The sequence below is a fragment of the Vulpes vulpes genome, chromosome 14 (genome assembly GCF_048418805.1).
Source record: "Vulpes vulpes isolate BD-2025 chromosome 14, VulVul3, whole genome shotgun sequence".
In the NCBI taxonomy this organism is placed as follows: domain Eukaryota; kingdom Metazoa; phylum Chordata; class Mammalia; order Carnivora; family Canidae; genus Vulpes; species Vulpes vulpes.
The window spans coordinates 74269700-74294178 of record NC_132793.1 but is presented as its reverse complement, the minus strand read 5'-3'; the positions used below and the strand labels follow the sequence as shown (position 1 = coordinate 74294178).

At 36.6% G+C, this 24479-nt stretch overlaps 1 protein-coding gene across 3 annotated transcripts in view; it reads left to right on the top strand.

Moving 5' to 3' along the window:
* MSH3 (mutS homolog 3) overlaps positions 1 to 24479 on the top strand; it is a 181564-nt gene that overhangs the window by 110645 nt on the left and 46440 nt on the right. For all 3 annotated transcript variants that reach the window (XR_011997048.1, XM_072736893.1, XM_072736894.1), the window contains 3 exons: positions 1315 to 1431; positions 7413 to 7520; positions 15457 to 15568. Coding sequence is in view for 2 of the 3 variants with exons in the window: in XM_072736893.1 (XP_072592994.1) it covers positions 1315 to 1431; positions 7413 to 7520; positions 15457 to 15568 (337 nt within the window). In the remaining variant the exon portion in view is untranslated. The remainder of the gene's footprint in view (positions 1 to 1314; positions 1432 to 7412; positions 7521 to 15456; positions 15569 to 24479) is intronic.

Below are 24479 nucleotides of genomic sequence, written 5' to 3'. Positions count from 1 at the left end.
TAATTACCTAAGAAACTGAAATATTTGACTAAATGAATTTTGTCAGAAAAGAAAGCTCTGATAAATACGTTTACATAGAAATCTAAATGACATTTCAGAAGCAACATGGAAGGCATAAATCAGTGCCAGCATCTTTTGAACAGTCAGTGATATAAGATGATTTGGGGGAGGTTCATTCTTATTTTTTATACATTATTTGGCTATCGGAACCTTGACAGTAATAGGTTAGAATATCAGTCAGATTTTGAATATGAAAGTCTCATCCCTAGTCCAAAAACTTGCCAAATTAAACATAATTGTGACAGGTGACAGGTTGGGGAACCAAGAAGAACAGTTGGTTACACTCGTCATTACCTGCCTATCACTCAACCCTGACCTGCTCTTCTCAAAGGTCCAATCATAATAATAACATCAACAGCATTAGCAATCACCACCTCCACAGAACAATTCCTAACATTGGGCACTAGTGACACAGAACATAGGTACGGTGCTAAGCACTATCTTATCCTCTAAACAGTACCTGTGAGGTAGATACTATCATTATTCCCATTTTATAGATGGGAAAAGGGATGTTTAGAGAAGGTCAGTTATATTTGCCTAAGGTCACATAGGTACCAAGTAAGTGGTTAGAATTAGAGCGTTGGTCTGGATTTTTTGACTGGGAGCCCATGGCATCCATCCCCTGTTGTGCTCTATGGCTTCTTGATGAAGAAGCAGAGATTATATACAAGCCCACAAGAGGAGCATGTTGTATTTTTTTCATCTGGGGCCACTGTGAGTCTGCAGTTAGTCATAAAACATTCCTCTTCTTTGCCTCCTGAATTAATATATTGCTATTCTTTGTAATTCTGTACATTTTTCTTTTTTTTTTCACTGAAAAGCATTAATTATACAGAAAAGTATAAAACATAAAGAATAATAATAGGACTTTCATCAGTGTATCCAGCTTTGTCAGGACTTATTTGCTTCTGATCTTTTTAATAAGCATTTTCATTTAGTGTAATTTAAAGAAAAAAGCTTTCTACTTATGAAATGGAAATTCTAAACTTTGACTTTGCCATATGGATATAATTTGAAATGCATTTTCAAGCTCCTGAACAAAGTCCTATGAACTCCAAGTACTTTATTTACAACAGAGATCTTTGGAATCAATAGAGTTCAGCACCATAATTAAAAAATGTTCTCTGTTTACAGCTATTTACTTTCAAGGTTCATCAGAGAATAATAAATAACTACTTTAATTTTCTGAAGTGATGGCATTAGTGATTTCTTAGTAACCTTGGTTTCCTATTTATGTTTCTTCCCTTCTTCTAGCACAAAAGCTGTGAGCCGTTTTCACTCTCCTTTTATTGTAGAAAATTACAGACATCTGAATCAGCTCCGGGAGCAGCTAGTCCTTGACTGCAGTGCTGAATGGCTTGATTTTCTAGAGTGAGTTTACAATGAAAAATATAATCTGACTTTTTGCTATGAGAAATAGACCAGAAAATCTTTCCGTCAAAAAGAAAAGTAGAGATTACTGCTTGTGACCTGCCATAAAATAGTTGAGTACATGTGTTCTCTGATTTTATTTTTAATCCATTGAAATGTAAACTCATCTAAGTCTTTAATGAGAGACCTAATATACTTTATTGTTACTGTACTAAAATTTAGTTGCGAAGGATGTTTGGTAGAGTCACTTTTTGAAATGCCACCTTGAACTTCCTTTACTTTTCTTATAAAAAGGCTTAACATTTTCAGAGTTGGAAAAGTATAGGTTTGTTGTTTTGTTTTTATTATCTCCATTTTTTTCCTTTTTTTTTTTACATCCTGAATATTTTCTTCTTTTTTATTTTAAAGAATTTTAAATGTGGGAAATTTGAAATAAATATTGATATACTCTTCACTTAGATTTATCGTGTTAACGTTTTGCCACATTTGTGTTTTGTATCTCTCATATACATTTTTTCCTGAACCATTTGAAAGTATGATTTAGACATTATAACACTTCACCCCTAAATACTTAATTAAACATACATCTAATACTAAAGACATTCAATTATATAATCTTAAAACCATTATCACATCTAAGAAAAATTATTAATTTAAGAAATGTTGAGTTTCTTTAATTCTGCCCATTTTTATTTATTTTTCCTTTTTATTTATTTATTTTGCATTTTTTAAAATTTAAATTCAGTTTGCCAATATACAGTGTAACACCAGTGCTCATCCCATCAAGTGCCCATCCCATTAAGTACTCTCCTCATTGCCCATCTCCCAGTTACCCCATCTTCCCAACCCACCTCCCCTTCCACAACCCTTTGTTTGCTTTCCAGAGTTAGGAGTCTCTCATGGTTTATGTCCCCCATTTTTAAATGAGAGCCCTAATCAAGTTTAACATGTTACATTTTATTATTACATTTCTTTTCTAGTTGAATCTAGAATAATCCCCCCCCCCCTTTTTATGAGTTTTTTTTTTTTTTTTTTTAAAGAATCCTTGCCATTGCCTTAAAGAATGTTTCATATCCGGACTTATCAATAAGCATGTGTTCATTTTGATAGGTTTAAGTCAGTAGTGTGCTCATAAATAAGAGGTTAACAGCCAGCTCTCCAGAAGAATAGTAGTGTAAAATAATTGAATAGTTTTTTTTCTCAGTTGATTATTTTTATTTTTTAACTTATTCCAGGGATTATTAAAAATCATCTAAGGGAACATACAGTTCCATTAGAAAATACTTCATTCGGGCAGCTCAGGTGCCTCAGTGGTTTAGTGCCGCCTTCAGCCAGGGCCTGATCCTGGAGACTCAGGATCGAGTCCCACGTCGGGCTCCCTGTATGGAGCCTGCTTCTCTCTCTGCCTGTCTCTGCCTCTCTCTCTCTCTCTCTCTCTCTCTCTCTCTCATAAATAAATAAATAAAATCTTAAAAAAGAAGTTTAAAAAATAAAAAAATACTTCATTCTACAATCTCTTTGTGTTGCTTTTCCATCAATTTCATCAGGTTTTATTCCTTATTTCTGTTTGGGTGCAAAGTCCCATAATAAACAATATGAAAAATAATTCCAAGGACAAGAGTAAGACCTATTGTCATACTGATGGGCATAAAATAGTCTGAATTAAAAATAGAGACTGGGGAAACCCAGAATACAATCAATATCCCCACTGTGGCCAGTACGCTTACAATATAGTAACAAAATATTAGTAACTTTAAACAGAAATCTTAAAGATAAATACTCAGGTTCTCCAGGGAGCTAAGTAACAATCTAGCAAGTGAAAAGGAAGATATTACATGAAAGTTCTTCTAAGGTAGTTGTTGGTACCATCTTTTTGCTCAGAGGAGTTATAGCATTAGAAACAAACTCCAGTTTACTTACCAGAATCTTCTGAGGTTCTCTTAACTCAGAGTCTTGGATGATGCCGTTCTGTATAAATTCACATACATGCACAGCATACAAATCTCTTTTATCTATTTAAAAAAGATTATTTGAGAGAGAAAGAGAGAGACCATGTGCATACAAGTAAGTAGGGAAAGGGCAGAGGGAGAGAATCCCCAGACTCCCTGCAAAGCCCTACGCTGAGCTCAATCTCATGATCCATGAGATCATGATCTGAGCTAAAATCAATAATTGGACGCTCAACCTATTAAGCCACCCAGGTACCCCTCAATCTTTTTATCTCAAAAGATTAAATGTATATATGCCATTGTTCTATTATCAATATGCTTATTGGTCATTTGTATTTCACTTTTGGAGAAAAATATCTATATATATAAATGTCCTCAAATATTAACTAATTATTTTTGGATGGTGAGATTACTGGAAATTTTAATTTACTCTGCAATATGTGATATCAAAAGTATCTTTAATGTACTTATATTACTTTCAAAATGAGAAAAATAACACTAATGTTTTTTATCTAAAGAAAGAATATTGGCTGGAGTTTTGCTAGAGCTAGAGCTTTTGCAACTAGAGCCCCCACTTGAAAACATTGATTGTTATGTACAATATTTATTAAGATGGTATGACTGTGATATCATTTTTAAAAATTATTAACCTTAGTGAACCTGACATCAGGATTGAATACCAGGTATACATATATATTTGTCTCTTACTGAGACACTAACTGTTATCCATTAGTCATATAACTTTTGATTAAAATATTGTAAGAAATCAAGTCTATAAGAAACTCTAAATGGAACTTTCTTTGAAAAGATGTGTCTCTTTCTGTATTCTAGAAGATGGGCTGTAGATACTGAATAATCTTCTCAATTGGAGATTTTTAAAAAAATTGAATTCTGTCTTTCATGTAGTTAAATATTTTAGAAATAATTTTACAAACAAAAAATGAAACATTTTCCCTTTTTGTTGATTTCAGATATCATTGGGCAACATCTGATGGTAGACTGTCATAACAGCTTTAGAACCCAAGTATCTTAATTTTTCCTATGGATGTGGCAATATCTTTTGACCAGAAATTAAATCCTAGTACTTTGGCTTCATCAAAGTTGGTTGGTGGCTTAGTGATAAAGTTGAATGTTGGGACATAAACCCAGTCTTATCAAATTGTTATTTGAATTGCCCATTTTTTAGCTTGTCATTTTTCTAGGTATGGATAATCTCTTGAAATTTGGGAAAGTGTAGCAAGTGGACAAAGATCAAGAAGTCAAACAAGACTTCCTAGGTTATGATGGTGGTGATAAAGGTTTATGATAGTGTTTCATTTTATTAATGCATCTTATTTATATAGGTGACATGAGAAGGAACATTATTGTCTATGTCAAAATGATTACCTTCTCTCTGCTTTTTCTTCTTTATTTTTTTTTAACTGAAATGGTATCCACTGAGAGCTATGTCACTCATTTCAATCACAGACACAAAAGTAGCATTAGAGACAGTTACCCTCAACCTAAGGCTACTATGTAAACAGCAAATTAAATTAGTGTCTTGGTGGCCTGGACAAGAGCTGAGGAGCAGGGAGTGAGAGTAAGGAAAAATGACAGTTATTTAGTGCCAAAGGTTCTTTGATATTCGTATTCCAGAGAGGCAGAAGCAGAGACATAAAATATGGCCACTCTCTGGAAAACAGAATGCCAGGATAAAGAAAAACCAGATGGGTCAGTAATTAGAACAGGGACAGAATATGACACAATCCAAGGGATAAACCAGTGATCCGATCTAAAATTTTTTTTTTTTTTTTAAGATTTTATTTATTTGTAAGAGACAGAGAGAGAGAGACAGAGGGAGAAGCAGGCTCCCTGTGGGGAGCCTGATACAGGACTTAATCCCAGGATCCCGGGATCACAACCTGAGCCAAAGGTAGACGCTCAACCACTGAGCCACCCAGGCGTCCCAGTCAGATCTAAAATTGAAGTCAGACTAGGAATGACAAGGCATGATCACTGGGCAGTCACTCAGAAGTTTTAGGTCCAGGTAACATGTGGCATCTTTAAAATGGAGTCATTTAAAGGGGACAACTAACTGAGTGTTGTCTATCTGATGTCAGGGGCCAGTCTCCTTTGTGTTTGGAATTTTGCAGAAACTTTTTTTTTTTTTTTTAAGATTTTATTTGGAACACCAAATAAAATTTATTTGTACCAGCTTGTGCACAAGCTGGGGGGGAGAGGGAAAAGCAGACTCTGCACTGAGCCGGGAGCCCAACATGGGGCATGATCCCTGGGATCATGACCTGAGCTGAAGGCAGATGCTTAACTGACTGAGCCACTCAGGTGCTCCATTGCACAGACTCTAAGCACTGTTAGTGGGATTACTTGCTTGTTTTGATGAATCTTAATTTAGTGAAAAATAGGTAAATTATATTTATTATGTTCTATCTATTGAGACAAAAAGGTATAAAATACATCCTAAATATATTTTTCAGTTCATAAAGTTAACACAAAAATAAAACTGGTTACTTAAATTGTTTCTATCTGGAAAGTTGTATACATGGAATAACTTACTGTATAATATTACTAGGAAAATCATATTACAGATTCTAAAAAAAACCCAGTATCATGATAATATAGGAATAACTAATCACATAGTAACTTAATCTGGATATCCTTTTCAAACTAGGAAATACTCTACAACTTTTGGATTTAAGAAGCAGATTAAATCTCAAAATTTCTGAAACCCATAGTACAACAGAGAAATCATTTTTAAAAGAAGAATTTGGCAAAATGCTCTCTTTTGGGGGGAATCTTTGAAAGGATGTAAGGGATATGAAGTGATATGAAGTAATTTGGGGTGTCTGGGTAACACAGTTGGTTAGGCATCCAACTCTTAGTTTGGGCTCAGGTTGTGATTCTCAGGGTCATGAAGATCAAGCCCTGTTTTGGGCTCCATGCTCAGCGGGGAGGCTGCTTGAGATTCTCTCTCCCTCCTATGCCCTTCCTACTTGTCCTTTCTCTCCAATAAATAAGTTTTTTTTTTAAAAGGAAATAATGGGGCAGCCCAGGTGGCTCAGCAGTTTAGCGTTGCGTTCAGCCCAGGGTGTGATCCTGGAGGCCCAGGATCGAGTCCCACATCAGGCTCCTTGCATGGAGCCTGCTTCTCCCTCTGCCTGTGTCTCTGCCTCTCTCTCTCTCTCTCTCTCTCTCTCTCTCTCTCTCTCTCATGAATAAATAAATCTTTAAAAAAATGAAATAATGGAATAATTTAAGTTAAAAAAAAAGGAAAGCACTTGCCTACATTCATATCTTTTCTGAATAAGTCTTTCAATAAAAGTCTTTTAAGCTTTTAAATGACAAGCTGTTTAATTAGCCAAAGATTTATGGGACTTATCATTATTTTTTAAAAAATAAATCTAAAATTTAATTTATATATGCATTATTAATAAGATAACTGAAGATCAGTGGAGTGGGAAAAAATACTGCTTTTGCTTGACTTTAACAAAATTTATTACAGTGTCTACTGCATACCAAAGTTATGGGCTAAATGTTAGGGCTAATAATAATAATAGGAAAATCAGACAAACGTGAACTCTACCATTGAGAAACTTCCAGTTCAGTGTGAGAAAGATATTGAAACTCTTAATCCTACTTTGGATGATGCTATGAAGGAGAAGCACAAAGGGAACCTCCCCCATCTGGATAGTTCATGTTATTTAAGCTAAATAAAAATGATCACTACATTTGTGTTAATTATGTCTAAGTTGACATGGTCAAATGAAATGTACAATACAGTATTAATAGTAGACGTCTTTATATTGAAGCTATTTTAACTATATGTAATTCTATCCCCATGAAACAAAAGAAGCTTCAGTAATCAAGTTATATTAAACTGAAAAGTCATCCGGAGTAATTTCCATATTTCTTAACTATAGGTATCCCTGGTTATTTTGTTTATGCTCATCTTAGCTAATAAAGTAGTCACAAATCGTACTGCTTTTACAGGTCTAAGAAATCAATATGTTCACCTTTTTGTTGTTGCTTCTGAAGGAATTTCAGTGCACATTACCACTCCTTGTGTAAAGCAGTACATCACCTAGCAACTGTTGACTGCATTTTCTCCCTGGCCAAGGTCGCTAAGCAAGGAGATTACTGCAGGTAATGTATATTTTAACTCCCCCCACTTTTTCAGTGCTTTTTATCAGTTGACATTATTCCATTAATTTTAGTGTTTTTATTATAAAATATTAAAATATGCAAATATGTTGGACTCTTGGTAAAACTGAAAGTCACGTATAACTATTTAAAATTAACAAATTCCTTTCTTGGTCTGTCATTGAGTACAATGAAAGCAGATGTTCACAATAACTCTAGGGATAAATGTTAAATATTTCAATTTTTAAGTTTATGTGGGTGACATTTTTTTAACAGCATAATCCTTTGATTTGTTGGCTTTGACTTGAACACTTGTAATATGTTTCACTTTATAAGTCTCATTTAAATGCAAACTAAATCAGATATGGGTGAGACTCCATGTATGATCGATTTCAAAGCAGTGTCTCTTTTGCTATCAAACTGCTCTTCCTTAAGTTTAAAACCTTAAGCTTGAGGGGCGCCTGGGTGGCTCAGTCAGTTGAGCATCTGCTTTAAGCTCAGATCATGATCTCAGGCCCCCAGAGCTCTAGGCCAGTTGCCCCTTTGGTGGTCTTGTGCCTGGGAACAAAGTGGTGGTCTTGTGCCTGGGAACCACCTCTGTGATGATTCACGGTGGAAGTTCGTGTCTGCTGGTGCTCTGTGCCTGGGCTCCCTCCTGTGCCTCTCCTGGGCTGGAATTCTGCCTCTGTGAGTCTGGAAAGCATCACCTGTTGGAGTCTGGCTCTCTGTGGGCTCTTTTTTAAAACCACTAGCCCATTCCTGAGGGCTCTGCCCTTATAAACTAATCACCTTCCAAAGGCCTCACCTCCTAATACCATCACATTAGGTATGAATTTGGGGGAGGGCACAAACATTTACTCTTTAGCACAAACCCTATTTTTTCATATACTTGAAGGAAATATTTAACTCACTGTCTTATTGTGAAAACTAAAAAGAAAACATAGAAGTGATATTGCCATCAGTGCTTTGGCATACAGAGTTCATTATGTTTGAATAGATACGTCCTGCTAGTCATACTTCTTTCATATCTTGGTTGCTCTCCTAGTTTGTGCCAAGTATTGTTTTTTTAACATTTAAAATGTTCTTTATACCTAGCATAATACCCATATGGATGTTAAAAAATAGTTTATTGTAAAGCACTTATTTATTTGTGGGAGGACAGTTGCAAAAATTGGCTACCCCAGTTTTAGATAAAAATGTACTTAGTTTGCTGTTCTGTTTCGTTTTGTTTCGCTATCCATTTATGTATAGAGTGATCTACCACGTTGTGCACAACACTTGTTTAAAATAGGCTCTTTGTGTTTTCATTTTTTACTCAATTTCTTTTCATATCGGAGGGCTTTGAAAATTTCATCCAATTTATCATTCATAAAAATGAGATCTGTAAATGTACTCTAGTTGAATCTAGTTCTGGGAGAATAAGTCTGTCTTTCGTTGACATTTCCTTCCTTTGTACTGTGCACAAGGTCTGTGAAGCTAACATTCCTAATGGATTCTAATTGTGAATTAAGCAGAGGATTGGTTACAATTTGTATACTTGGTGTGTGTTTTCACACAAACCTCTTTCCACTGAAAAATACTTACGCCTGGTTCATCTCTTCTTACACTACTTCAGTTGGCTTTTTGCCATTTGTCACTGCTGCTGCTGCTGCAGCTAGTAAGAGCAGAAGAACCATGTCTATGGGTATGTAGTTTATATTACATAAAATTTAAGTTTTCATTTCTGTATATATGTATATATCTATTTGTAAGCCAAAGCACACACATATATATTACATATAGTATGTAATTTAGAGTAATACATCATTTTCAGTGCATTGTAATAACCAGAATCCCATCCTCTGTCACTAATTAGCTGTGTACTCTTATTTAAATCTCAGGTATTCATATATAAAATTGTAAGAAGTAAAGTTATGAATTAGTAAATGGAATAAATCTTGAAGTTGTAGGAATTCTTTATTGAGGTGGAGTCTTGGCAAAATCTCTGTGGAGTGAAAATACATCCCTTATTATGTCACTATAAGACTATGCTTAATTTGTAGACTCATCAGAGGTTTAACAAACATTTTGAGTATCCACTCTGTGCAAGTTTAGTCCTAGATTTTTCCTTATTTGGGCATTTTCCAGTACATTTATTAAGAGACCCCTTGATTTGCATAAGTAAAATTTGAACTCCTTTTTAGGTGTACCCTTTAGAGTGTAGACTTTGGAGCAGGCAAGGTTTGAATACTAGCTTGGTTATTTGCCACCTGACCTTAAGCAAGTTACTTTAATCTCTCTGATCCTCAGTATCTGCATTAACAGAATACCTACCTCTCAGAGATATTGTACAAATTAAATGAGATAAAGATATATTAAACTGTATTAAGCAGGACCAGACAGATATTAAGTACTTAGTAAGTATGAGGTAATATTATTCAAAGACATTCATTCAAAAATCAGAAAAAATTAAGTATTTTAAAAGTTGTCTTTAATAAAAATATCTAAACTTAAAGGATGTTAGTATTTTTCATACACATAATAATTGATTCTTTAAAAATCATTTTTAGTTTTCTGTCAATTCTCAAGTCTGTCTCTTTGAACATGATTAGCATCATTATCTTAAAGTCTGTGTCTGATAATTCAAATATCAGGAGTCCTTGTGGCTCTGTTTCTGTTGCCTGTTGTTTTTGTTCATTTTCATTCTTAGGGTGTTTTTTTTAAAGATTTTATTTATTTGAGAGAGAGCAAGCATGAGAAGGTGGGGGGGCAGAGGGAGAGGGAGAAGCAGGCTTCCCACCAAGCAGAGAACCTGAAATGGAGCTCCATCCTAGCATCCTGAGATCCTGACCTGAGTCAAAGGCAGACACTTAACTGACTAAGCCACCCAGGCACCCCATTGATCTTTTTTGAATTCCTCATTGTTTTGATTACATTATGGGTATTGTATTTCACAGAATCATTATAGAAATACTTTGATATTGTTTTTCTCCTGAAAGAGTCACATTTGCTTCTACCAGGCATCTCAAGACACTAATAATAATCCGGCATCACTCAATCCATATCAGATCTTGAGATGCCTCACAGGTTCAAAGGCTGCCATTATTACTTCAGATGTGTTTCAGTGCCTGGTGCACAGCCCATCAGTGTCTTGGTCCAGAGCCAAGCTGTCATAGTCTCTCTCTCACAGTTCCCTTAGGAGCCAAAAAACACCCCCTGGGTCTCTGGCCTAATTCCTTGCTTTCTTGTTCATTGTCAGGGACTGTCAATGGCTCTTTTCTATGTTTAATCTACTATTTGTTCTCAGGATTGTTCCAAATGACATATTCTTTCAGGGATATAAGTTCAGGAAATATTTCACATGCTAAAATACTTCCCAAATTGGGTCCTGTATATTAAGGAAAATCCACCTGAATATTTTCTTTAAAGATTTTATTTATTTATTTATGAGAGACAGAGAGTGAAAGGCAGAGACATAGAGAGGGAGAAGCAGGCTCCATGCAGGGAAACTGATGTGGGACTCGATCCTGGGACTTCGGGGTCACACCCTGAGCCAAAGGCAGATGCTCAACCGCTGAGCCACGCAGGCGTCCCCCACCTGAATATTTCAAAAGAATTTATTCATTCATTCATTCATTCATTCGTTCGTTCGTTCATTCGAGACACAGGGAGATAGGCAGAGACACAGGCAGAGGGAGAAGCAGGCTCCATGCAGGGAGCTCGACATGGGACTCTATCTCAGTCTCCAGGATCATGCCCTGGGCTAAAGGCAGTGCTAAACCGCTGAGCCACTCAGGCTGCCCCACCTGAATATTTTAAATGAAAAATCATGCTATAAAGTTCAAGGAATGTAATCAATTTCTTTCTTTCTCTCTCTCTCTCTCTCTCTCTCTTTTTTATTTTTTAATTTTTTTTAGCAGAAGTAAAGTTTAGGAGCAGCCCAGGTGGCTCAGCAGTTTAGCACTGCCTTCAGCCCAGGACGTGATCCTGGAGACCTGGAATCGAGTCCCAGGTCGAGCTCCCTGCATGGAGCCTGCTTCTCCCTCTGCCTGTGTCTCTGCCTATCTCTCTGTGTCTCTCATGAATAAATAAATAAAATCTTTTAAAAAAAATTTAGTGTAAATAGCAATGAAATAGGAAAGTTTTAACTAAAATGCATTTTAAGCTAGTATTTAAGTATCTGTCATTTATGCCTTTTTCCACCCTTAGGTTGCTAGCTTGTTTAAAGATTTTAGTGCATTTGAACTGTTGCAGTGAGTTCAAGTTGATTATTTGGTTTCGTAATTGTAAGCTTTTCTTCCTAAATGCTCTAAGGACATTTTATTAACTATAGCCTAATTTTGAGGCAAAAGTTCTTATTCTGAGTCTTTGTATCCATTTTTTATTCTGAATGTTACATTGTTTTACTAATTATGTTCTGTTTCCCTGAGGCACTTAAAGGAGAAAGATGCAGTTTCAGAAAAATAATTGTTCAAGTTTAATGTTTCATTCTTTGCAGGCAGCATCCAGATTTCCTCAGTTCTTCTTAAATGCCATATCATCAACATGATTTTCATATCCTTCCTGCTGTAACTATCCTAATCTCATGCATCACCTCATCTCTCCAAATTATGATTTGCTTCTCATTCCACTAGGAAGTGTTTTGTCATTACATAATTTGGATAGCAACAGAGTAAGTCATTGTAGATTTTAGAGCAGAACAAATCACTCAAAATTTTATTCTAAAGTGAAAACCTTCCTGGGAAATCATATCAGTGTCATGAATAATGATCTATTGATTTCACTTGACAGAGTACCTAGGATTTTATTTTAAAACTGATATTACTTGCAGATGCTTTCATTTTTTATAATAAATTTATAACGTACTTAGATAAAATTCCTATCTTACACTTTGAAAACTAAAAAAAGTCCTTTTCTTGTCATCTTAAAAGTCTCCTTCCAAAGGATAACTTTAAATTATTTACTCAGAAGGTACTTTAGTTATTTTCTTTGAGAAATGTGAATGTACATACTTGGGGTTTTGTTAACCAGATATACTTAAGGAAAAGGATTTAAGTATTTACGAAAGGTAGCATTTCTTAGTGTTATGAGCAAGGTCAGTAATGTGCTTATATGTGAAGGTTCTGAGTCAAAGAACTTAGTAATCAATGAGTGCAAGTTAATGCAATTCAAGAACACTGTTCACCCAACACATTGTCAGAATTAGAAAATTTGATAATGCCTACTTTAAGTGAAGGTTTGAAAAAACAAGTCAACTTTCATATCCTATTGGTGGGAAAATAGATTGATACAATATTTCTATATGTTGAAAAATATGACACATACCCTGTCATTTGGAAATGAATTTATTCTAGCTTAGAGAAACATTTGTCCATATTCACATGAACATATATATATATAAAATTGTTCACTGCAGTATTGTTTATAACTAGTGAAACTAGTGTTTATTTTCTAGTAAAAACCTAGACACAGTCCAAATGTTGGACAGTGGAGAACAGCTAACTTATCTCTGCAGCAGCTTCAAAAGAATACTGTGGATATGTCAAGAAATGATCCTAAATCGGGGATCCTTGGGTGGCTCAGTGGTTTAGCACCTGCCATTGGCTTGGGGCATGATCCTGGAGTCCCAGGATCGAGTCCCGCATCAGGCTTATAAGGAACTTGCTTCTCCCTCTGCTTGTGTCTCAACCTCTCTCTGTGTCTCTCATGAATAAGTAAATAAAATCTTTAAAAAAAAAAAAAGACTAGAAAATGATGATGCAGATAGATACCACTACCTCACCATCTTTCAGTGTTCTAATTGTGTTGCCCAAAGTGCTTCTTCGTCCATCAGGAACTTATAAAAGACTGGAAACAGCACTATTGTAGTCTAACTACAACAGTTATTGTAACTGTTATAGTTATAACTAATTTCTATTAATGTAATAATTAACTTTCACATATTATAACTGTTGCTTCTTACTTTCACTGAACACAGTTGATAATTCTGATTTTCTTTACATTTTTCACCCATAATAGCAAAGAGAAAAAAAGTAACAGAAAACATTTCCCAATTATTAGATTAATCAAAAGATGAAAGTGAAGAGAAAGATAGCTGTGCTCTAGATACTACTGATGATGATGAAATTTCTTGTATAAACAAAATCTCAGATTGTGAGTGTTCAGGTGACAGTATCCTAGCTAAATTTTCCTAAACTCAAGCATCAGTGTGTGACTAATATATTTCTAAGGACAAATTGAAACGTGTTATTCTCCAGTTAGTTATTCCATAGGCAGCACACATCATGCAGTATTTGGTGACAAGAACCTGAACCATCCTGTTTTGCTGAAAGAACATGTAGTGGTTTCTTTTGTCTTTATGATGTTTGTGCACTAAAGTTTACTTGATACTGTTTGTAGGTGGACAGGTGCTGAAGGCAAGAGATTGAAAAAAACTTTCACTTTATGTGAAATAAGCATCGATTTGATCGATTATTCTAATTTGGTATTTATAAATATAAAACTGATAAAGTTTTGCAGTTGTGAAGCAAAGAAGATGGGTGTCCTCTCCTCAACAAAATGATAAACTTTAAAAGATTTCAAAAAAGGGACGCCTGGGTGGCTCAGCAGTTGAGTGCCTGTCTTTGGCTCAGGTCATGATCCCAGGATCCAGGATCGAGTCCCACATCAGGCTCCCTGCAAAGAGCCTGTTTCTCCCTCTGCCTGTGTCTCTGCCTCTCTCTCTCAGTCTGTGTCTTTCATGAATAAATAAATAAATCTTTAAAAAAAAAAGATTTCCAAAAAATTCAAGTATTTCATTTTTGTCCATGCAAGTTAGAGAAGAACCAGAAATCATGATAAGCTAGAACATTTTAGAAATGTATTGAAATCTAGAATTAGTATTTATGAATGACTATGGTCCAAGTGCATGCATGACAGCTGATGAGTAATTTATTACGTTGAGTGTGTGTTGCCCATTCCAGGTATATATATGCTTTTAACACCAGGAAAATGTGGAATGAAAATTTGAGATTTGTTCTGTTTAAGTTCTTAATAAAATTTGTCCTGAGATTTTGTTTTGTTTTTACCACCTCTTTATTGCCACTTCTGGAAATTATTTGTAAAATGACTTGAAAGACTTAAACAAAATAAAATGATCCATTGGTAAATGGTGAACCCTGTTTTTTTCTTTTTAATGTATATTGAGTGTTAAGGGAAAAAAAGTAGTTGTGGAATAATACACTACCGTATGATCCTGTTTTTTTTTTTTTTTTTTTTTAAAGGAAATCACAAACCAGTGTGAGAAGTGTGTTAAAACCTAAATGCAGAAAGAAAGTTGGGAAGGGTAGGCACCACGTTGCTCTCAGTGGTAATCTCTGAGGAGGAGAATGAGAGGGCAGTGCTCATAGGGACTTTGATAAATAGATAAAGCTATAGATAAAAACAGAAATGTAAAAGCTTAAAAAGGAAGACCAGCAAGGCAAAAATATAATTTCTATATCAAAAAAAAGTGAAAGATACAGAAGACCATAGAAAGATGTTTCAGTTAAACAGAATATGAAAAATTAGGTCTCCAAGTTCAACACAAATATAATTTCTATTGTAATAATTAAATATGGAAATAATTTTCACTAATTTCCTTTATTATGCTTATTACTGAAAATGATTTAAATGAAAATAATCTGAACTGTAACTTTTAGTAATGAAAATATTGATCTTAGAGAATAGTAGAAAAAAAGATTGTGAAGTAGATTTCAGCAGTGGAGCTGTTGTAAGACTCTGCTAATGTCTGTGTTTCAAGCACTATTATCGTAATTGTCCTCCCAATTCTTATTTTATAGTTAAAATTTAATTTTCATACTCAAAGTAATTTCCTACACTGGGTGTGTTCTTAAGGTCTATTTTTTATGCTAGAACTTAGAGATTTCTTTCAAAGGCAGTTTTCATGCCTAGTAAATTGAAACATGGTTCTTTTTTGCAGACCATCTCTACAAGAAGAAAGAAAAATTGTGATTAAAAATGGCCGGCACCCTGTGATTGATGTGTTGCTGGGAGAACAGGATCAGTATGTTCCTAACAGTACGAATTTATCAGTAAGTACCACATGATACCAGTAAATAAGTAAAAGATGATAACACTGATCTAAGCTTTTAAATACAAAATAAGTATTTTTATAATTTACTCAGGTTTTAACTTAGGCATTGAAGTAGTAATCTTGAGCTGTAATTTTATATTCACCACCAAATATGGAATTGGTGTCATTTCCAATGAAAGATTATCCATAAATGGAAAGATTTAGCAACTAAAGATTTAGTCTTAATTACTTATCCTAGGTAACCCCTACAAATATTTTTCGTTTATAAATGCCCAAACATGCTAATAGGGTGGAATCATACTGTTCTTTTGCTAATTTCTGTTAGTATTTAACATTATGTGCTTTGTCCTATGTTTCAGTATTCTAAAATGTTATGTGAAAGAATTGGAGATGATTCAGCTGATTTCAGTGATGGGAACTTTTGTCCTATGGGCATCTATTCTCTGATAGAATATCAATGATTCTAAAGATTTATTCATTTAACACATACTTACTATATTCCTATTTATTTTCAGGTAGTGAAGCAAGTGTTAGGACAGAGAGTGGTAAGCAAGACAGAAATATTCCTGCCCTAAGGGTGCTTGTGATCAAGCAAGAAGGTAGCCAAGCTACTGTAAAATATGATATAGGAAACTATGTTGTCCTGGGAGCATGTAGCAGGTCACCCTAACTTAGTGTAGTAGGAGCATCGAGGAAGGTTTCCTGAGGATGAGATATTAATCGAAGAAGGAGTTAATGTAGGCCAAGGAAGTGAAGAATATACCAGGTCAAGGAACCAGCATGGCAGAGGCTGGGAGGGAGACAGAACAGGACAAACTCAGGGAAGTGAAAGATATTGAGTGAAGTGGAGCATAAAGTATGAAGAAAGAAGGGTTCAGAAATAAGAGGTGGGACGCCTGGATGGCTCAACGGTTGAGCATCTGCCTTCGGCCCAGGGCATAATCCTGGGGTCCCAGAATCGAGTCCCGAATCAGGCTCCCTGCATGAAGCCTGCTTCTCCCTCTGCCTGTGTCTCTGCCTCTCTCTCTCTCCCTCTCTCGGTCTCTCATGAATAAATAAATAGAATCTTAAAAAAAAAAAAAAAAAGGAAGGAAGATGCCTATTTGCTTACATGCCGTGTTAAGGAATTTTGATTTTTTTTCCCTAAAGCATCAAGGATACCACTGAGAGAGTGATTGAAGCTGGGGAAAAAATCAAACTTGGGGGATAGAGGGTATGTGCATGTGTGCCTGCGCTCTGTGTGTGTTACATAGAGTTATGTCATTAAAGATAAAGCCATACTCTAATTAAAGTGGGGTAAGAGTAGGTTGTATTCAGTAACATAATTGCAAAAGGGAAGAGGGACTAGGAAGGAGGAATGGGGTGGGAGGTGGAGGGGTGTCTTGCAGATTCAAGGAAGTGGAAATTATAAAAAGCAGGAAAGGGAGCTGGTTAACATGAAACCCATCTGGGTTTACTAAATGGCAACTGGAATTTATGTACTGCAAAGGAAGCAGAAAGAGAGGGAGAGTTATCTTCATTTCAAAGAGATGACTCAACTCTTTTAAGTGGTAGAAGAGTTATACCTCAAGGGGCAGAGAAAGGGTTTATAACTGTAAGCTTTCTGAAGTAATTGCTCTGAGCAGAGGCTTAGGGGCCTCAGCCTTTCACCAGGATTTGGCTGGAACCAGCAGTAAATTTTCCTATCAGTCTTGTACATTTTCAGGTGGGAACTTTAAGGGAGATTGGGATCATCCTAAGAACATGGTCATGAGCTGTTAGAAACTATGCTAGTGTTGGTTCTGGTATCTTAGTAGAGGTGATAAACAAAATCATTTTTGCTGAAAGTGTGGGTTTTAATAGGTCAAAGTTGAAGCCTAGTGGAGAAGAGTGCTCAAGAGGAGCCTGACTAGAGTTTGGTCAAGGTGAGAGTCTTTGTCAGCATCAAGTGAAATAATCTGGTGATGAAATACAAGAATTAATACTTAAGGAGGAATTAAGTGAGATTTGTTGTCATAATAGAGAATGAAATGCCCAACTTTAAGATTTCAGAGGCAGTGCTCTTCTGAGAGATAGCAAGTCCTATTGTGGCCGTAGAGGATGGGTAGTAGAAGTGGATAAGGTCTTTGGAGATGAGGAGATCAAGCAGTGGAGTGTGGGGAAAAAGTCATCCACGTAAGTATTGAAATTATCTAAGAGAACAGCAGTATTTGTAGGGGAAGCCAGAGTTGTTCTAGGTGTCAGAGATTCCAAGGGATGGAGACTGGTGACCTGGAGTTTTGTCACTGCAGTGAGGACAAACAGAGGTGGTGGTCAGTTTCTAAGGAAACACAGGAGAACACATAAGAAAGAACCTCTGAACTCTGAGATATGTGTGGTATGATGTGGCAAAAAGCTCAGCCTCCAAATGAAGTGAGCAATAGCCAGGTTTCAGTTTAAGCCTATTTGAAGGAAATGTTAAGTAAGAACGTTAGAAACATAGAAGGATTTGGGAATTTTTCAGAGGCCAGTGGGAGAACAGGGATATAGTAGAGCAGTTAGAAATTAGGTCAGAAAAAGGAAGCCCAGAACAGCAGTGGAGTTGGGAATATAACAGAGTGCTCCTGCTCCCTCTTGGGCTGTGAGCAAGGTGACAAGTGCACGTGGTGAATTTGGCTTATAGCAGGTGTGGTGAGTAAAAAGAAATGCTTTCAGTTACATCTAGTTTAATAAACTACATTTTGGTATAGCACCCTAGATTTGTTGGTAATATATAATCTGATCCCCAGAATCTTTAAACTTGTTCATTCTCATTAGGGAATTTATAATTTACTTAATTTATCGAGTCAAGTTAACATTTCCTGATGTTTTAGTGACTTTTAAAAGAAGACTATGAGAAACATAAGAGTTTCTTTCTCAGTTCCCATAATACTAGTGGCATATAGCTTTTCTTGAGAAAGTAATACAGTTGTAACATTTTAATACTCTGGTTTGTATTTTACTTATAAATCACTTAAACATTATTTCCTGTTGTTGTTTCCAGGCCCTAGCATGCCAACCAACTTGATCTCAAGTTGGGCTTTTTTTTCCCATTCCTTTTCATTCTTTTTTTTTCCTCTTTTGCTTTCTTTAAAAAATGTATTATACTATTTAATAAAGCAAGATTTGAGAAACTAAAATAGCTTTTTGCCTAATTATAAGATCATTTTGAGGAAACATCAAACTTTATATTTAAATTTTTACTAAATAAATGGAGTGATTTTTTTCCCAGTAGGCACTTCAGAATATTCCAGAATATTCATTTCTTTTACATATGCTTTTTCTAACTTGAGTAGGAGTTGATATAGAACTGTTGCTATGGTGAAGTGCATTCTATTTTGCAGGGTATAAATTTATATATAGGGATAGTGTTGAAAAAGAACTTACTATGTAAAACTCAATTTAAAATATTTTATAGGTGTTAATTATAAAATATAGCCTGAAAATAATTTCCTGAAAGTCAAATGACATTGTTGCTTTTGATAATCATGTAATTTTAAGAAATGGTCTTTTGTACATGTGATTATAAGTAAAGTGTGCTTTTCTGGATTCTGTGTTATGCGAACTTATTATAGTTCTTCTGAACAAGCCAACTTTCTGCCTACTTTTCCTTTCCAGTTTTAAGAATACTCTTCACATTTCATAATCTGGCATTTATTTATGTATTTTTTTTAGTATATTTTATAATATTTTGCTCTTAATGATTTTGATATACTTTATGTCCGTATTGTGCTTGAGGTCAGATTACAAAGAAGAAAGAGAATACTTCCCTAATCTGGTGGAAGACACAGTCAATTAAATTAACACAAAGAGAACATCTACAAAGGCCATGAAGGTACCAGGTTACCTGGTAGAAGAATTGGCACCAAATTTGAATATACACTTCAGAGTAGAGGATATCCATATGGTCCCTAACAGACTAATGTTTTTCTGACCTGCTATGTTTTAGCTTTTCTAGAATGCAAGAATATAGCAAAGAATTATTATTATTTTTTAAAGATTTTATTTATTTATTCATGAAAGACACAAGGAGAGAGAGAGGCAGAGACACAGGCAGAGGGAGAAGCAGGCTCCATGCAGGAAGCCCAATGTGGGACTGGATCCCGGGACCCCAGGATCACGCCCTGAGCTGAAGGCAGATGCTCAACCGCTGAGCCACCCAGGCGTCCCATAGCAAAAGATTACAGAGAAAAGACCTATGAACTTCGAGGTGTTTGGGGGACATTGGATGGAGATCCTAAGCTGAAGGTGGATATGAAGACCAGGAGAGAGACCAGGAACTAGAGTTATGGATTTTAGAATGATCATGCTGTATGTACAAGAGTTTTGATTCTGGATCTGTCAGGGAAATTACATGAAAATGTAAAGAAAGCTGATGAAAAAGCCCTCTCAGGTACTAACACTGAAAGCATAGTTTCACTACAAGCAGATTTATGGGGTTTTTTTATTTTTCTTTTTTTTTTTTTAAGATTTTATTCATTTATTCATGAGAGACAGAGAGAGGCAGAGACATAGGCAGAGGGAGAAGCAGGCTTCCTGCTCCCTGCGGGGAGCCCAATGTGGGACTGAATGGCAGGACCCCAGAACCACGACCCAGGCCAAAGGCAGATGCTCAACCATTGAACCACCCAGGTGCCCTTATAAGCAGGTTTCAATGAGAGCTTTTTAAGAATCTTTTAAACATATTTCCCTTACCTTATTTTCAGACTTTAGAGTTTAATCTGAAGAGCACATTTATTACAATGGTAACTAGATGCTACTACATATTCCTTTCTGTCCTTGAGACCTAGCTTTGCTGCATCTTCTAGGAAACCTCAATTTGGCCTCTCCAAGCAGAATTGAAAGGAATACTCTTTGAAATCCTTTTTGTTTCCTTCTCTGACTTACTACATAATCTGAATGTTTGTAGGCTTAGCAGTGCAGGATCTCCCACCTCCCATCTTGCCCCTTTCCAATTCATTTTTTCATTCTGCAGCCACAGGGCTTTTCCTAACCTGTCCTGTCACTCTCCCATTTAAAATGCTTAAAATTCTAGCCAGATAGTTACCAAGTTGCTGTGCCTCTGGGACTTGGCAGATGGTATTCCCTCTGCCTAGAATGTCATCTTTCCCCACACCATCCACTCCTGCCTCACACACACCCACAACCCACCCCACCCTCCAGCTCCTGCTGTTCTTGAAGTCTTGTCTTGGATGTCACTTTCTGCATTGAGCCTTTTCTAACCAGTGGACTGGGCTGGGTACCCCATCACTTACCCATAACACTCCTATTTCTCCCCATTTTAGTACTTACCAATAAATTATAAGTGCCTTTGTTTGTGGTGCTGCCCAGTGCACTGTGAGCTCCACAAGAACAGAATAGGCTTCTCTGATTTGTTGTAATCCTACTGTCAGAAACAATTCTCTGGTGCTTAGCAGACACCTGATCATATTGGTTAAGTAAACAAGGATTAGCCACAGGCTTTGAACAGTCTTCATATCTCACTTTAAATATTTGCCTCCCCCCCCCCCAAAATGTTTTTCAGGGTGTTTTATTAAAATATCACAATTTACTGAATAATTATACTGTAGAACTAGAAGAGAAATTAGGAATCAGTTGGTGTAACACTTCTTTTTACTTAGGAGGAAATGAAGGCCCAGAAAGGGACAGTTGACATGCCAGAGATTACGAGAGGTCTTGAACTGTCTCCCAAAACACAGCAGTATTCTAGGGCAAGCCAGTGCTTTTCAATCTTTTTCACTTTGTAGCACACCTTGAAAATGCTAAGAATTTGATGGTACATGGGAATGAAAGGAGAAGGAAAAAGTTGCTTGGAGCCAAAGGAGGTTGGCCCAGGGCTCTGGCTGCCCCAGCCCCACCTGCCACCCTGAGGATTAGGAGGTCAGCTTCTTAGCATCCTTGTAACCTGTGAGGCAGACCAAGACAGTGTGTGCCAAGATATCCTGCTTGGGAAATGCCACTGTAATCCACTGGAGTCTCAGGACTGTTTACTTATTAAACTAAATGATATTTTGATGGATGGATTTTTGATAGAGACTGAAGTTGGAGTTTTAGTTTGTGTTTTTTGTTTTTAACATAAATAAATCTCCCTTATTGGGAGAGAGAATGGGAAAATTGTGGTTGTTAGTTTCTCAATTTGTGGAAGGGAAGAAAATGAGTTGAAAATGCAAAGCAGGAAGATTGCCAGGAAGTACTTGAAACCTGTGGATCTCTGTAGCCCAAGAGAAGTCCACAGCCCACCTGTTGTGGAGTGGGAGCCGGATAAATGCTGGGATCCCAAACACAGTCCCTTCTCCTCAGATCAAGAAGAGGATTTAAGCAGCATTCTCAGTGCCTCACACTGTGCAGCACACAGTAGGTGCTCACATATTTGTATCATGAATGATGCTTGAAAGATGAGGGATTATTAGAGGGGACCAAGGATCACCAACTTCTTATTTCCTCCCTTCTCCCAGAACAAATACTTCTAGCTGCCCCTGAAATGCTTGCTTTGGCTATATAATAAGACTGATTGTACTAATATTCATAAGCTCTTGACCCTCTCTACCTAATTACCAAGCAGACTAACAGTAATGTATACCATAAAAATATGTTTGAGTATTAAGCTTAATTTAATTCTGTGCCTGGATTATTCTCCTACATTTTGCCATAAATGTATTTTTTACATCACATGATCATGGGATCATATTGTTAAAAAATAGAGGAAACGTCAATGGCATTTGAGTATTGTTTTCTCTTATTTCTCTTTTCTGGTGACCATTTCTTCCTGCTTCTGTAACAGTGAGGTAAAGAAGGATATTTTCTATGATAACTGATTATTTTTTAAAGTGTTCTGACCTGGGCACCTCTGGTGGCTCAGCGGTCTGGCGCTGCCTTCAGTGCGGGGTGTGATCCTGGAAACCCGGGATCGAGTCCCATGTCGGGCTCCCTGCATGGAGAGCTGGCTTCTCCCTCTGCCTGTGTCTGCCTCTGTCTCTCTCTCTGTCTCTCATGAATAAATAAATCTTTAAAGAAAAAATTAAAAAAAAAAAAGTGTTCTGACCGATACTACCGTCTCTGCCCAGAATGTTCATTCTTCTGTTTTCCTGTCTGTAATCCATCTCCATTGGTCGAACTCCTACCCATCCCTCATGACCCAAAATACACTAATGCCTCCTCAGAGCCCTCATCATCATTCTGTCCAGAAATAATCTCTTTTATCCTAGCACTTTCTTTGTTCTGTCTTTAAAACTTATCACTTACCACTTCTTGGTATACAGAGGTAGTGGGAGAGTTGATTGGAGGAGTAAATTCAAATCCTAGTCTGCTGTTATTTTACTATCATCTTTGATAGACCACTGTACTCTTCTTCAGTTTCTTCATCCATAAAATGAAGAAATTAGGTTGAGTAACAACTAGCTCTCTGTGGAATGTAAATTGGACAGCATCCAGGCATCAGAAGGATTTGGACCCTTTCCTTAGCATGTCAGCATACAGCCTGTACCTCCTCTCCAGCCTCATTATCCCCCTTTCTGTTTGTAGTTCACCTTGGGTTAAAAGTACAAGGATTTGGCTAAGAGTTTCTCTGGAGGAGGCTTTCACTAGGGTGTCTCTTACTGTAACCTGTTATTGATTGACATTTTCAGGGATTAAAACACTTTGAAACTGCCAAACTTTTTCAGCAGTCTGCGACTATTATGAAAATAGTTCTACCATGAGTCTTTTTTGAAGATAGATGTCAATATCTGTACCTGTCAAGGAAGTTTTTTGTAGAAAATTAGCTGATGCCCAAGACTTAGAAATTAACAAATGACAATTGCAGTGTTTTGCTCTATTTTATTCTATTTTATTTTTTTGCTATGTATCTGCAGACTTCAACATATTCTAACTGACCATCATTGTAGTGTAGCTGGTGATGGAACCACAGATGCCGACCCTGTGCTAGAACAGCGCTTCTCCTACTTAGCAGTGACTGTGACTCCCTGTCGTTGAGCAGGGATCCCCTCTGAGACATCTGTCAGGGGATGGTCTTTGCTTAACTGAATTCCCGTTCTGCTACTTAATAGCTCCGCGTTATTGGGCAAGGTCCTTAAATTCCCCAAGCCTCTGTTTCCTCACCTGTAACGTGGGAATACAGTGTTTTTTGTATGACCCCATGAAATTGTTACGGGAACAAAATGAGGTGGTGCATATAGTCATTAGCAGTTATCTGTGGCACTTGTTAGCTGTGATTTTCCTTTGATCCCTTATAATTTGCCTTTTATGTTTTCATCTCCACTTCATTTTTCTTTGCACCGAAGACAGCACTTAATGTGGAAGTTGATTAGTTATCTCAAAACTTACTGGTTTAGATATTAGTGCTGATTAGGAAGGCAACCACTTTATTACCTACAGATGATTGAGTTGAAAGCGTTTCACTCCTTAGAGCTTCCGAGTTAGTTCTTGTCTGAAATCTTCAAATCCTGGATAGGCCTGGAAAGGAAAGTTCACTTCCACAGAAGTGACTACAAGTCCAACTGGCATCACTGTGTACCATTATTCCCAAATACCTTGTGTAAATGAATTCCACAGCTTCCCCTCTTTGATTCAACCCAGAGCCGCATATCTGTCATATGCCTGAATTTGGATATATTTTTCAGAGAGTCCTAGAATTTGAGGGTGAGAAATCATTTAATTAAACTCCCTCATTTTAGAATTAAAGAAACAGACCTACAGGGATGCCTGGGTGGCTCAGCGGTTTGGCGTCTGCCTTCAGCCCAGGGCGTGATCCTGGAGACCCGGAATCGAGTCCCGCGTCAGGCTCCCTGCGTGGAGCCTGCTTCTCCCGCTGCCTGTGTCTCTGCCTCTCTCTCTCTCTCTCTCTCTCTCTCTCTCTCTCTCTGTGTCTCTCATGAATAAATAAATAAAATCTTAAAAAAAAAAAAAAAAAGAAG